This window comes from Parasteatoda tepidariorum, chromosome 10, assembly GCF_982258835.1.
Source record: "Parasteatoda tepidariorum strain Cologne lab strain chromosome 10, Ptep-v5.0, whole genome shotgun sequence".
In the NCBI taxonomy this organism is placed as follows: domain Eukaryota; kingdom Metazoa; phylum Arthropoda; class Arachnida; order Araneae; family Theridiidae; genus Parasteatoda; species Parasteatoda tepidariorum.
The window spans coordinates 95,604,924-95,620,403 of NC_141764.1; the positions used below are offsets into that span (position 1 = coordinate 95,604,924).

At 28.5% G+C, this 15,480-nt stretch overlaps 1 protein-coding gene across 1 annotated transcript; it reads left to right on the forward strand.

Annotated features, from left to right (window-relative positions):
- The first annotated feature begins 223 nt into the window (after positions 1 to 223).
- LOC107442061 (cathepsin L-like peptidase) lies at positions 224 to 15,195 on the forward strand. Its single transcript, XM_087153406.1, has 8 exons — positions 224 to 332; positions 4,341 to 4,490; positions 6,743 to 6,895; positions 7,351 to 7,474; positions 9,438 to 9,538; positions 10,464 to 10,627; positions 12,498 to 12,608; positions 14,971 to 15,195. Exons 1-8 carry the CDS (start codon positions 237 to 239, stop codon positions 15,068 to 15,070), a joined length of 999 nt encoding a protein of 332 aa, XP_087009532.1. The 5' UTR covers positions 224 to 236; the 3' UTR covers positions 15,071 to 15,195.
- The last annotated feature ends 285 nt before the right edge of the window (positions 15,196 to 15,480 follow it).

Below are 15,480 nucleotides of genomic sequence, written 5' to 3' on the forward strand. Positions count from 1 at the left end.
ATTCTTTTTTAAAGTGAGTTGATAAAAGCAAAGTACTTAAAAGTAAAGTAATTAAAACTAAAGTAATTAAACTAAAGGTGTTAAAAAGAATGCTGTCCTACTATTACAATAACTGAATTTTTTTTCAAGTTCCAGAGCTTTATTATAAAATACAATAATTTTCCTCAACCTCTCTGGGAGAAAATTTTAAAAAAATTTCTTAATTTTCTAACTGATTTTTCTTTTTTAGAATCATCATGAAATTTATTGCCCTGTTTCTTTTTGCCGCTGTAGCAACAGCAAGCTTCATTCATTTTGATCCTCCAATAGACGATCAATGGGAAACATTCAAAGTAAGATTCAAATTTATAGTGTGTCGATTTTTCTGGCCGATGATAAATAAATCAATGCATACCTATGCCATAAATATCTATAATGCATAGTGTCTGCGCAGACTAAAAAAGGACTAGAATTTTAAAAGGATATTAGATAACAGTAACACAAAGATCACCGTATTCTGATCACTAAAACTAAACTCAGTGGCGCGACAGCCCATAGAGGGCCAAGGCCTACTGTGCCCATCTCAGTTTTCTTGACCTTGGGCTCTGGCATGCAGGAGCAGATGTTCCGGTCAGGTGGTCAGCCGAACGCGGAACCCCCAGTGTTTAGTTCCCAAGTATGCTTGGTACTCATTTATCGACCCACTGAAGGGATGAAAGGCTGAGTCTACCTTGCCCGGCCCGAGGATCGAACCAGGGACCTGTGGCACGACAGCGCGAAGCGCTACCGCTCAGCCACTGGGCGTCATTCTCTTCACTAGTAGGGATAAAAATAAGAAGTGTTGGAAAACTGATATGAGTTTTGAACTAATTTGCATTTTAAAACTGACAGTAATCTTTTTGGCAATTTACTTAAAACAACAATCAACACCCTGGAACAAAATATTTTTTATTGTTATTTTATTTCGCCATAAACATTATATATGTTACCGTTAAAGTATATAATGCAGTTATTTCATAGAATACCTAGTTATTCCATGAAATAACTGATCGTGTCTGTTAAAGTGAGTAATATGTTATTAATTTGACACTTTAACTAGTTATTCTACGAAATAACTTGGTATTCTATAAATTAACTAATGAGAGACAGTTAAAGTGTAAAATAAACAATTTATCTAAAATGAAATAACTAGGTATTCTATAAATAAACTAATGATAGACAATTAAAATGAAAAAGAAGCAATTTATCTAGTTTATGCAGCTTATAAATGGTATTTATGGAAACGTACCATAAAATTATTTATTACAACAAGGATTACTAAAATGGCACTTGGAATTGCAAAGAATATTATTTCTAAAATAAAAAAAAAATTTGTTGACACACTGGGTTTTACACGAACATTTTTTAAATCCCTGACCAGTACCTAAACTTTGAGCTGTAGCATATAGATTATTTTACACTTTAACGGGCCGCAGATCGTTATTCTAGGAAATAACTAGTTAAACCCTGAAATACAAGAGAGTTTTACACTTTAACGGATACGATCAGTTATTTCATGGAATAACTAGGTATTCTATAAAATAACGGATTTCATACTTTAACGGTAACATATATACTAACAACGATATTTTAGTGAGGAAAATAAAGATTCTAGCACTATAAGAATAACTGAATAGCGTAAATATAGAATTGACTTATTTATAAAATAAAACTGACAATAAAATAATTGGTAATGCATTTAAAACAATGTGATACAAGAATTAATAATGTACAGTGCGCCAAAAAAATGGCCACCGCAATTAGCCGCAATTTGGGAAATATGAACCTAATAGTTTGGTCAGAAGAGCAGTCCAAAGTTTTGACCCCATAATGTTAATTTTACTTTTTGCGCATTTTGCTATATCCCGAGAAATTTTTAAGTGAATTAAAAAATTTTTGCACTCAAATATAAATTTCGTTTATCCAAAAATTATTCCATGCAAAAAATAAATTTTATCAAATATTTATAATTTTTTATTATTTTATTTAATAATAGTAGAAAAATTTTGAATTGTAAGGTATACAACTGCTTACGCCATTTTAATGTATCTAATTTTGCATAACAAATATACAAAATTTATGCGAAATCGGTTTAATAGTTTCTGAGAAATTGAAAAAAAGTCGCATATTTGTATCTCGATTTCAGCCTTTATTCAACCGATTTCGCTCAAATTTCGTATTTTACCATGCAAAATTAGATACTTTAAAATGATGTTATCGGCTATTATTAAATAAAATAATAAAAAAGAATAAATATTTACTAAAATTTATTTTTTGCATGCAATTACTTTTGGAAAAATGAATTTTTTAATTGCGTGCAAAAAATTTTAAAAGTTAAAAAGTTCTTGAGAAATGACGAAATACGCTGAAAAATAAAACCAACATTAGGGGTCAAAACTTTAAACCGCTCTCCTGACTAAACTATGGGGATCATATTTCCCAGATTGCGGCTCCCCCTTATGTTTTGGGGGTCAGAAATCCGAATCTTTCAACAAAAAAAAGTATGTTTAATCAGAGAAAGTGCGCTTTTATGTCTGATTTCGTAACTTAAAATATCATCTGCACTAAATAATTAGCATGTTTAAAGTCACCCCCTTCAACCATTGAGAATGAGTTCTAAAGCGTGAAGACCCGATCACTAGATCAAAAGTTATTCAGGTTGGTCCGTTTTTTTCTGCTCTGTATAACAAAATATTTATGAATTTTATTTGATCTTGTCATAAACACAATACTTGCTGGCATAAATATTTATTGATGAAAATAAAAATTATAACAATATTAAAGTGCCTAATTTACTATTTATTGAATCCGATCGAAATTTTACTTAAAAGATTTTTGATCTATAATGACTTACTATTTTCTTAACTATACAATTTTAAACAGATTAAAGAAATATTTGTTTGATTCGGTGTTTATTAAATACTTTAAGTTATTAAATTTAAAATTACACTTTAATTATTATTTCTGCTTTGCCAGAGACCTTCGTAAATTTAATTAATAAAAATGGGTCCGCTCAGCACGTCAAATACAACATTGTAGTTGTATTGCGGAGAGCAGTAGATTAGCTGGCATGTTATTTTTTACTACGAGTTTGACAGTTGATGTTTTTATAACTAATAATCGAATCTTATTTTTGAAGTTATACTTCTTATGCGACTTCCAACAAGGTTGCGTTAAACTTTTAACGCTACATTTTTATTGGTCGGGAAATCACGTGGTAGGATCCAGTTTTCCCTCATTCATTTCCATATTGTTTTGGTTCTCACTAGCATAAAAATAATAAAAGTATTGTTTTTCTGTAAATATTTTTTAGTTTGTTTTGATACACATATAATTTAATAGGGTAGTATTTTTTATTTTCAAATTTAGTGGATAACAATTGTAAAAAATGAGTGAAAACAATCCTACGGACAATGCGACGGATTTAAGGTTATGTCAAGGTACGTCTCTTGTGAATATCAATTGACTGTTTCTTTTCCGAAATTACATTATGACACATACATTATTAATGCAAATAGATTTTCCAGGGAGAGACGATGAGGCAACCACAAGCACTTCCACTGGTTCAAGATTGAAAAATGCACAATATTACCGTTATTACAGAGAACGGAAGCGAGCGGAGCAGGAAAAAGAGTCGTTGAATAGAGCTAGTGATCCTTCTACGACTGCTGATTCTTCTACAATTAACGTCGCAGGTTGCGAAGTTTAACTTCTTCCGCGCGGAGGGACTCCACGTACTATTTTTTTTAATTCCATCTTACTCCTTGCATTTTTTTCTACACGACATGGTAATTTCAAGTTTCATAGTTTTCGCGCAGCAAAACAAAGTTAAGCGTAAAATAAAACAGGCAGACAAAAAAGCATTTAAAATTATAATAACTAAGCCGCATTAAGTTCATGAACAAAAATAACCCTTTGAGCACATCACGTTACAATTCTGAAATTACATTGCTGAAGCCGCAAAACGGTCCTCATACTATTTTTTGCAAGTTTAACTGTTAATAATTCTCGAATAAATGATTGATTGTTAATTTTTTTATTTCATTCACTCCCTGTGCGATTTTCTGCTCACTTATGTAATTTCAAATGTCGGGCTTTAGAAGTTTTGTGCATCGAAACAAAATGTAGTGTTAAATTGAACATCAAAATTAGTGGTGATGTTTGCGATTTTTTAATACAGAGATCTATCTTTTTATCAAAGCGCTTTTTCTGATTTAATCCCTACATCGAGTTTTATATATTTATTTTTATTTTTTATTAATTAATATTTTTATTAAATAAACTTTAAATAATATTTCATTTCAAAATCTTTTTTTTTCTAGAAAACTTTTGGAAAAGTTTATCATGACGGCGAAGAACTGACACGAAGATCGATCTGGGAAAAAAACATTGTCGAAGTTGAATACCACAATCACCTCGCTGATATGGGTTTCTACACGTATAGAAAAGGCATTAACAAATATTCAGATTTGGTACGTTTAGTAATTACTATCTCACAATACTCAATATTCGAAATTTTTTCATATTTTCTTTTAAAAACTATGAAATGCAATGAGTAGGAATTATATTTTTTTATATAAACAATTGCAATTTGTTATCTATGTCACATTGAAACAAATCTCAATTTGTTTCGATACGACTCCTTTGATACTATGCAATTGTACAGCTTTCTTTGTTTTAAAAAAATTGAAATTTGAAAAAAAAATTAAAACTTTTTAAGAAATTTATGATTGCATCAATATTGAAATATCTTTCTTATAAACTAATTCAATATTACTACTATTTGATTTCTCTCAAGATTTTATAAATTTTTCATAAATTAATTAGACCAATACTGAACGATAGGTAAGTATTGGTCCAATTATTGTTTTATATAGTAAACTATATAACACAATAATCAAACGAATACTTACCCTTGTCTCAAAAACTTAGAACCTGTCCGAAATCAGAGAAAGTAAAATTGCCATTTTTGAGAGAAAAGTATCACGAGCTGCTTGGTGGGGGTAGAAATCAACGATGTTTAAAGAAAAATACAAATATATAAAATCTAGAACTGGCCAGGCGTTGCAAACTTGATAAAAAATTAACCGGATGAAGTGGACAAGTCTTAGAATGAATGATGATTTCACATTAAAGTAATTCTTTCTAATGAACCTCAAACGAGCAGAAAAAGGGGTAGACCCAGATTGAGATGGATGAAGTTAGTGGAAACTGACTTCCTTGCTATACCGGAAATATACTGGTCAACATAAGTCAAAAATAGAATGCAGTGGAGCAGAATTCAGAAGAAGGCATTGGCTCACACTGGGTTGTCCAGCCAAACATGATGATGATTCGACAGTGGAGTTCACAAATAAATGTTAAGTAAGAAAAATGTAAAGGCTGTTAAATATTAATAAATTATAATCACTTTATTGAACCATCTATTTTAGCACACTTCATGAGGAAAATTTTAAAGGCAATCTCATTAATTATTAATAGATTCTATTATATCTCCAAATTCGTTATTTTATTTCACAGAAGCCAGAAGACGTTAATAACACATTTTGATTGTTTCCTTTTTCTGTTGAGCTTTTGTTTTGCAAATATACTGAATTATCGTAAACAAATATATTGAATTATCGTATCGACTCGTGGCAAATACTAAATATCAACGTCGCCTAATCTTTGTTCAAGATTATATCAGCTACAGGGAAGTTTCCCACAAGAAATAACAGCTGTTTTATGATCGTTAATATTGCATTTTAATAAATCACTGTAGAATTACTAGGTAATAAATATTTTGTTATAGTTCACTTAAAAAGTATTAATGATATAATACTTCCTTTTAATGATATGCAGAATAATTTTAGTATGCACCAAGTTAGGATACTAAGAATCTATTAAGTAAAAGTCTAATTTTTTTAAGACTATAATATCGACAGAACGAAATTTTATTTGATACAAAAACTTATGAAGCAGATAAAGATTTTTTAATTTTCAAATAAGAATAATTCTTTTTTTTTAATAGGTATCAAATATTATATATTTTAATTTGTTCTGTGGTCAATATATTTCTAAAGGAAAATTAAATCAATTTTACTCTGAGAAAAAAAGTATGGTAAAAACTACCGTAATATGGTGAAATTTAGCGTGTTTCTGTCTTTATGAGAGCATTAAAATGCTTAGTAATTCTTACCGAAGTACTTTTTATTGATTTTGGTAAAATTAACAATAAAATATGGTTTAATCATATGCGATAAAATTTGCTAATTGTGGTAAAAATTTTGTAATTTTATCATGATATCTCAGGCATTAAAACCATTTATTTAGTGAAATTTACTATTCAATTTTACAATTTTTACTAAATGTGTAGTGTTAGGAACTATAATTTTGAATACCAGAATTTCCGAAAAAACCATAACTATATTAATAAAAATTTACCAAATGAATGGTATTTATACCGGAAAGTTTGGTTTTATTAATCCGAATTACGATTCTTTCCAGCAAAACTGTCATTACTATACAGTATGGTAATTTTACCGGAATTCGTTTTTCCATATACTCTTAATTTAACTAACATTGAATACTTTTTAAATGAGCTATTTAGAACTAGTTAAAGTTTTCTTTCTTTTCCTTTTAATGTTTATTCAATTTCGCATTTGATATTATTTCAATGATAAAAAGTACGTGAAAAACTAAATAGATAAAAAATAACTATTTCTCAGTTTTCTCTTGATTGTAGAGCAGCAATGAGATTGCAGAGTTTCTCAAAGGATTAAAAAGTGCTGATCTTCAAAGCAGCAGTGGGTCTAATTGGGTTGAACCTTTCAATGTATATATTCCTGATAAAGTTGATTGGAGAGCTCAAGGATTGGTGACGCCAGTTAAGGACCAAGTAAGCATGTTAATGAATCTAATTTTCATGAAACATTTATAAACAGAGCAGTACCATGAAAGTATGTGTTTTGTTTAAATACAAAAGAATCCTGGGAAAAATCCTACAAAAACCCACCTCTTAGCGAATTTTTTAAATCTCGCCAAGTTGGCGATTATTACTGGGATCAACGCTGCTTTTTGATTATTAAAAAAAAATTTACAAATTTATTAAAATATTTTTAATAGAATAAAAAATAGCTTACCTTTACTCTGATGGATAAAAAATCCCTCAGCGAACAGAATCTAATAATTGAATAATTTCAAAAATAATTGAATAATTTCTAAAATAATTTAATAATTTCCAATAAAAAGTTATCCAAGATGTTTCATTATTCTATTCAATTGTTTGGAATGGTACATTATTTATTTAGCTCAATAACGTTTTTCAAAATCAGAAATCCGTGTTTTCCTTAGGAATTCTGTGCATCATGTTGGGCGTTCTCTGCAACAGGATCACTGGAAGGGCAACACAAAAAGAGAACTGGGAAATTAATATCTCTCAGCGAGCAGAATCTAATAGACTGCTCATGGAAATATGGTATAGTAAACAAATTTCATGATTTATATCTGAAATAATACTTAGTTGCTGTTGTTACAATGCCACTTGCCAATACCAGCAAGTCCTGCTCAGTAGAATTTAAGATAGAAGAGTGCGATTCGTGTTGTCGTGTGGCGCCATCTATGGCCAAAACTACGACTTTTCCACACACATGTGTCACAGCCCGTTTCACAGGAATGACTCATTCTCCATACGCAATTAATCCTGCCGTAAATAGTTTTGACCAGAGAACGATCATTTTCCGGTTCACTACCCCAGAGGTATTGATTTTTTATGGGAACTTGGAGGACAGTTTGACCCCGACAGATTTAACGTTCGCTAGTCACTATTTTATAAACCTTCGGCCTGTGGGATTCGAACTCATGACCTGTCGGTCAAGGGCCTAATGTCCTGCCATTCAGGTTATTCTTGTCATAATACTTAGTATCACATAATATTCAAAGGGAAAATATATATGAAGTAAATGAAATAAGCGTTCTTTTTTGCCATTGAATGAAGAACTTTAAAACCATTGCACACCAATGTCACCTGCTTTTGGTATTATGAGTTTTGTTAAAACATTATTGGTTACTGGATGATCATCAGATGTCCACAAGAAAATTCATCACGAACTACAGATTTTCTTAAATAACCAATCTAGAAATTTCAATGCATCGTTTATAATATTTACTAAGACTATTATAAAAATTTATATCCCCGTCCAGATATCAGTATGTTAAAGAAAAGATTGATTTGAAGATTGTTAAAGAAAAGATTGATTGGAAGAAAAGAAGATCTTTCCTTACATTGTAACTCTGGAGGCAATAAAGTTTTCTAATTCCCATTAAATAAACAACAAACAACACAACAAAATGTTATAAAATGTAATTTTACAATAAAATGTGGAATTTTATAAGTAATACTCTTAAATAGAAAGGTATCTAAAACTAATGTGTAAATTAATGAAAATAATCATTTGCGATAAAAAAAATTTTTTAAAAAGTCGTTTTTATTTATTTTTAAGAACTAGGTAATTTCGATTTTCCTGATATAAAACCACGTTTTAAATCATAATTATTAAAAGAATTTCTTTTATTAATTGTAAATACATTTGTATTAAGATCACAAACTAAGTAAAGTATAATAAACTATAACTGTCAGTATGTTGCTATAAAAGTGCCGTTTCATATTAATTTATTCCTTTCGGTATTTTCATTATCTTCGTTATCTTTAAAACTGCGTGGATGAATAATTCAGGTAAAATTACCGTACTAATCATATTTCTGTTAAAAGAAAGCCATAATACTTGTTAATATAACCAAAATAAACGTTATCCAAGCCATAAATTTTGTAATTTGTCCGTTCATGGTATTTAACCGTTTACCGAAATTCTGGTTTTCAAAATCATAGTTTTTTTTTCACATTCAGTAAAAATTGCGAAGCTAAAGAGTAAATTTAACCGAATAAATTATCTTTATATCATGCTTTAAGGTATCGTGTTAAAATCGCCAAATTTTATCCTATGTTATAAAACAATATTTCTTTGTTAATTTTACCGAAATCACCACCAAAGCACTTCGATAAACATTTTTGAGCTCTTTGGTGATCCCATAGAACCAGAAACACAGTAAATTTTACCATATTCTGTTAGGTTTGATCAGATTTTTTTCTCAGTGCTTATTGCACAATTTGTTGACGAAAATTTTCGAAACTTAAGTAGTTATCAGGAGTTTGAAATATAGTCATCATTAATTAGGGCATTCAAAATCTATCTTTTGAACCATTTAGATTGCATGCCTCCACGTTAAAATTTGAACACTCCAATGTTATAATCGGGGCTACGTTTTCTTACATCACGCATGATTTAGCGAAAAAGAGTTGCTTGTAGGGACTCTAGTAAAATGTTTTAAAATATTTGTCTTCATTAAATAATTGCTTCCTTATTTTGACTTTACTCTTATAGGCAATCTTGGCTGTTACGGAGGAAGGGTGGAGTGGGCTCTAAAATATATTCAAGATAACTTAGGGATAGACACTGAGGACTCCTATCCCTACTCCGGAAAGGTACAATTGGCAATTGACTTGGGGCAACATTTTTCTGAATGTAATATTTTTGCATCGAAACTTTCATTACATTTGTTTTCAGATTGATACTGCCTACATTTCTGCAATATAAATTAGATGACATCACAATGCATACGAACAACTTATTATTTACATAGAAATCCTGGAACATTTTACAAAAAGTGCTCTCCTTAGCAAAGGAAACTGAAAATCTAGTGTACTACTGCAGTTTCCTTAATTTCTCCAGTTTCAAAAGCAGGAATTGATAGAAAGCGTTCTGTCTATAGTACTTATTTATTTAAGTCTATAGTACTTATTTAGTTTTCAATTTAATTGTTTTAATCATAAGTAATAATATTAATGTTATTTCAATATATCTTAAAAGAAAATTAGTATGTATTCTTGATAATGGCTTTTATAAAATTATTTTCAACACTAAATTTTCAAATTCTTTAACGTTTATTAGGTACATTTTTGTTTGCAATTATAAACTTTGAGATCCTAGAAGACCAAAGTATTTTCATTTCTTGATTAGTTATAGAATTTCTGAACTGGTAAAACTAGATGATATCAAAAGTTCAGGAGTTCATTAGAATCGCTAGTTTTTATGTCATCTAACCAACAGGAAAAAAATAGGATACCTACAAGTGACGTCATCGCTAAAAAACCGCGGCATTTTCCGATTCAGAAGCCAATCAGGTTCGAGATGTATACGTTACGTCGCTTACATATATTCAATTAAGTCTGAAGCACGTGGTTAGGCATAATCACTTCTCAACTTTTCGATTAGCAAGTATCCAATTGCTGAAGGTATCAAAATAGAAAAGTTTGTGAATGAACTTCACATAGAGTTAAAGAAATTTGATGTTAACTTTTAATTCTAACATATGAATTCTTCATATTTACAAAGTATTTTTTTTTTCAGAATAACTCACACTGCGGTTTTAAGAGAGCTAGTGTTGGGGCCAGATGTACTGGTATAGTTTACTTACCTTCTGGTGATGAAGAGTCATTGAAAAAAGCAGTTGCAACTGTAGGTCCAATATCTGTCTCAATTGATACAAATCATACCAGTTTCATGCTTTATAAGTGAGTAAAAAAGTGTTGTTTTAAAACCAAAATTCATTCCTTAAAAGTTTCTGCTCTTAGATTTTCTGATATTTGCGATTTTTTTAGGAACACCGAAGATCATAATTGATCGCTTTTCATGCTATTTAATATTTCACATTTTAAATTATTTATTGTGATAAAAAAAGTATCGGGAATGATTAATTTAAAATAATAGCAGATATCAAAAAAAGTTTTTAGCATACATTTTTACGATTTTAATAAATATTTGGAAACAGTCAGGAAGGTAATTAATTTTACAATATAAAAATAAACCAGTTTTTTAATGAGTAAACAATTTTTTTCCGTCGATTTTTGGAAAAAGCGAATGCTATTAAGCAATGAAATTTCCGCTACAGATGATCGTTCTAAAAACCTTCAAAAAAGTTGTTTATTTGAAAAAAAAGGAAAAAAAAACAGTATTTGATTAGTTGAAAAGTTTAATGATAGTAGAACTTTTACGCCATCTTTGAAGCGATCAGTGATCTGATAAACTATCTACTTCGATTAACTATCATTAAACTGCTTTGATTAATGATTAAAAAACTAAACCAGTTTTTAATGAGATAAGAATTTTTATTCCGTAGATTTTCGGCAAATATGAATCTTATTGAGCAATAAAATTTCCGTTACAGAAGCATTTGAAATGTTCTAAAAAAACCTTTTAAATAAGGTTGCTTATAAAAAATAAATTTAAAAAATAACAGTATTTGATTAGTTGAAAAGTTGATAGAGATTTTGTCGAAGACGATCTGATAGCGATCAATGATCTGATAGACTATCTACTTCGATTAATGATCAAAATATCGATCAAATTAAACAACTGATACTCTGTGATCGACTTTCACAATAAGCGTTATTATTGAACTGATAATATATCATTTGTTTTCTATCAAGCAATTTTAAAAAGATCCTTAAGGTTGTGACGAGTCACATCTCGTGTTTTAATTCTTTGTAAAACCAATAACACTGTTAAGTAACACGATGGATTCACAAAGCAATTTATCTTTAAATCGCATTATTAAAGGTGATGAAACTTAGATTTCAGCTTCTCAGAGAGATGATTCAACCATTAAGTGCTTGGCACTTAAAATGTGGAACTGGGCTAAAAAAAAAAGAGAAGAAAACTGTATCAAAATCACTCAAAATTCAAGTTAATATTGACTGTTCTCCTTGATTACCTTGGTATTGTGCATTATGAGTTTTTACCGAAAGATAGTCAATACAGATTATTATTTTAGAGTTTTTGACGTATGTTTATTGGAACAAGCCTTGTTACAGGAACAAATACAGACTATGCCACGTCACTATGTAATGCTCCATTAAGGTTGGCTGCAATAAACCTAGCAAAAGAGGTCGGTAGTTGGCAGTTTGCAAAGAGCAGGATTTTATGTTTAGTCTACGACATAAATGTGTATATATTTTGAACGGAGCTATATAACACATCCCATCACATCTACCAAAGACTGGAATAACCTTTACCCATAGCAACCGATAGCATTTTTAATATCAGGGTTTTCCTGATGTCGGCTGGTCAATGGTATTATGATCTTTCTCACTGTGAAGAAAATTTCCGATGCTTTTCAACGCTGTTTCTTTTTTAATTTACGAAAATATTTAATAAAATTGTATCTTTCCTCTTTAATGCGCTTCAGTCAAAAATATTTGACCAATATTAACAAAACGACATTATGTGAAAGATTGCAGTGTTAGTTCTATGGTTACTTTTTTCTTAGCTTTGAATATATAAAATGAGTTTCAGTTTTTTATTTCACAAAAAAAAAAAAAAATTCTAGTAAACGTAAATCTTTATTGCTTAACTAAATTTTATTTATTTCTTGAATCTTATTAGAAGTGGGATTTACGATGAAAAAATGTGTAGCCCGAGTGAGCTAGACCATGCCGTTCTTGTTATTGGATATGGGACAGAAAACGGTGCAGACTATTGGTTAGTAAAGAACAGGTGAGTCAGTATCTGTGTACATCATTGTACTATTCATGCAATGTTTAGCAACACATAATTAAAAAAAAAAATAGTTCATTGATAATATTAACCCATTTTGCTCTTAATTAACATTTAATGTGTTTTGCCACAGATTTTTAAACCTGTTTCATTTAGCGCGTTTCGGAATTGAATCTTCTGGGATTTTAGGCTTTTACTAAACCACAATTTATGCACCCAAGCACCATGCTTAAATCAATGAACAAGTAAAGCTGCGGTACGTTTTGCAAGTTTTTTAGTCTTTAATTGCAAGATATATAAGGATTTTTTCATAAGACTAAGTTCTTTATTATTTTTTCACACTTTTGCATTGAAAACTGCTTCTGTTTTTTCCAGTGGAAAGGAGTGGAAAATATTCTCAACCATCTTCTCTAGCTAAAATCAAATTATATATATATATATATATATATATATATATATATATATATATATATATATATATATATATATATATATATATATATATATATATATATATATATATATATATATATATATATATATATATATATATATATATATTACAATATATTACATATTTAATATATTAGACATTTTTTACTTCTGAACAAGTTTTGGAAAGTGTTAGATTAGCCAATCTAATTTCAACGCATTTTTCATTCTATTTTACTTTATTTTAGTAAGTCAGTTTTTTCTTCCTTTCTTCGTTTATTTTAAACGCATTCACATTAAAAAAATTTTTCGATGCATCAAAAAAAGAAAGAATATTTCTTATCTTAGGATAAGGATTCTTTATTTCGAAATGCGTCTTGCAAAGGAATGTGTCCTGAAGAAAACCTTTAAGTTTATTCAATCAAATTTATGTGATATTTATAGTTTTATAATGTTTGTTTACCTCTCTCTCTCTCTCTCTCTATATATATATATATATATATATATATATATATATATATATATATATATATATATATATATATATATATATATATATATATATATATATATATATATATATATATATATATATATATATATATATATATATATATATATATATATATATATATATATATATATATATATATATATATATATATATATATATATATATATATATATATATATATATATATATATATATATATATATATATAATAAATAAATAAATACAAGAAAACATGAAGAAAGTTAAGAAAAGCAATAAGTATTACCAAAATTATTTACTAGGTAATTTCTTTGTTAATTTGTATAATTTTTCCATGTGCAAATTCATTTCGGGCAAATCCGTGGTCAAAATTATTTACTAAAAAATTCCTTTACTAAATAATTTCCTTTGTTAATCTACACAATTTTTCCATGTGCAAATCCATTTCGGGCAAATCCGTGTTTAAAATTGTTTGCTAAAAATTTCTTTATTAATTTATATAATTTTTCCATGTGCTAATCCATTTCGTGCAAATCCGTGGCTAAAATTATTTGCAAAACAGGCAATTTATGTTTCTATTTTATATTTTTTCTTAAATAAACATCTATTTTCTAAAACTATTTATGGTCAATTTTTAAAATTATCCAGTATAATATTACCTTGCTCACATACATTTCGGCCCATCCTAGGTAACTAACAATTCAATGCACAGAATAACAAATCACTTCAGCAGTGCAGCAAGAACGGCACTTTAAAACCCTTTATTTACACTCAATTTGCGCTTTTGTTTTCATAATTTGTAATCTGGCAATCTTTTTGCGAAAACATTTTTAAATCATTCTTGAAAAATTTCCCGTCCATGTAAGTAGATCTGATTTCGCTACTGCTTTATAGTCCATTTTTTATACTGTTTTTTCTTTTTCTTTTATTTTATTTTCTGTTTTTACATGTTATTTTTACTTTTTGTGTTCTATTTTATTTGTTGTAATTTTTGTAAAAAAATTTTTTTGAGTGCTCCTCGCACTATTGTATTAATATATCTTGCTTTGGCTTTATTAATACAATATCAGAAAGCACTCTGCTTTGCGGATATAATCGTGTGGACTGATGAAAAGATTATATCTTTTTTTTCCGGTTTTTTTAAATAAAATTTCATCCTTTTTTTTTTAAAAAAAAAACTGTAGTTTGTTATTTTTTTACTTATTATTCCCCCCCCCCTTTTTTTCATGTGTCTATAATTTTTCTTTGTTTTAACTTCATTTTGAACTTATATATATATATATATATATATATATATATATATATATATATATATATATATATATATATATATATATATATATATATATATATATATATATATATATATATATATATATATATATATATATATATATATATATATTATATATTTAAATTATTTTTTTTATTTTGCAGTTGGGGATCATCTTGGGGAATGAATGGTTACATCAAAATGTCCAGAAATAGAGATAACCAGTGCGGTATTGCAACAATTGCTTGTTACCCACTTGTTTAATTATTTACTATTTATAAGTGGTTCTGTTTAACTGTAATTTAAATTATATGTATTTCAACATTCTGAATTTTCATAATGTATTTTCATAAAACAATTTGTAAATAAATGTTTATGCTTCTTTCTTATGTTTTTTATTTTAAATTTCAGAGCTGCTCGTAAACATTGAAAAATGCACATGCAAACAATTAAAGAACTGAAAGGATCATGATTTTTAGAGACATTTAATGAATTCAAATAAATCAGACTTAAAATTGAGGCTTTATTTTCTCTTGTGAGTGAGGAAATTAAGATGATGCAATCATCTTTATTTCTTGCTCTCAAGCTTCTAATTGGGAAAACAACTAAATCCATATGAGAAATTTTAACTGATTGCGGCATAGCATTAAAATTTTCTGCTGAGTTACCCGGAA

Excerpts from the sequence above, each read along its gene's own strand:
- LOC107442061 (XM_087153406.1), top strand. The coding sequence starts at position 237 with ATGAAATTTATTGCCCTGTTTCTTTTTGCCGCTGTAGCAACAGCAAGC. Across the intron at positions 7,475-9,437 it reads AGACTGCTCATGGAAATATG|GCAATCTTGGCTGTTACGGA; the intron begins GTATAGTAAACA and ends TTACTCTTATAG. Across the intron at positions 12,609-14,970 it reads TATTGGTTAGTAAAGAACAG|TTGGGGATCATCTTGGGGAA; the intron begins GTGAGTCAGTAT and ends TTTATTTTGCAG.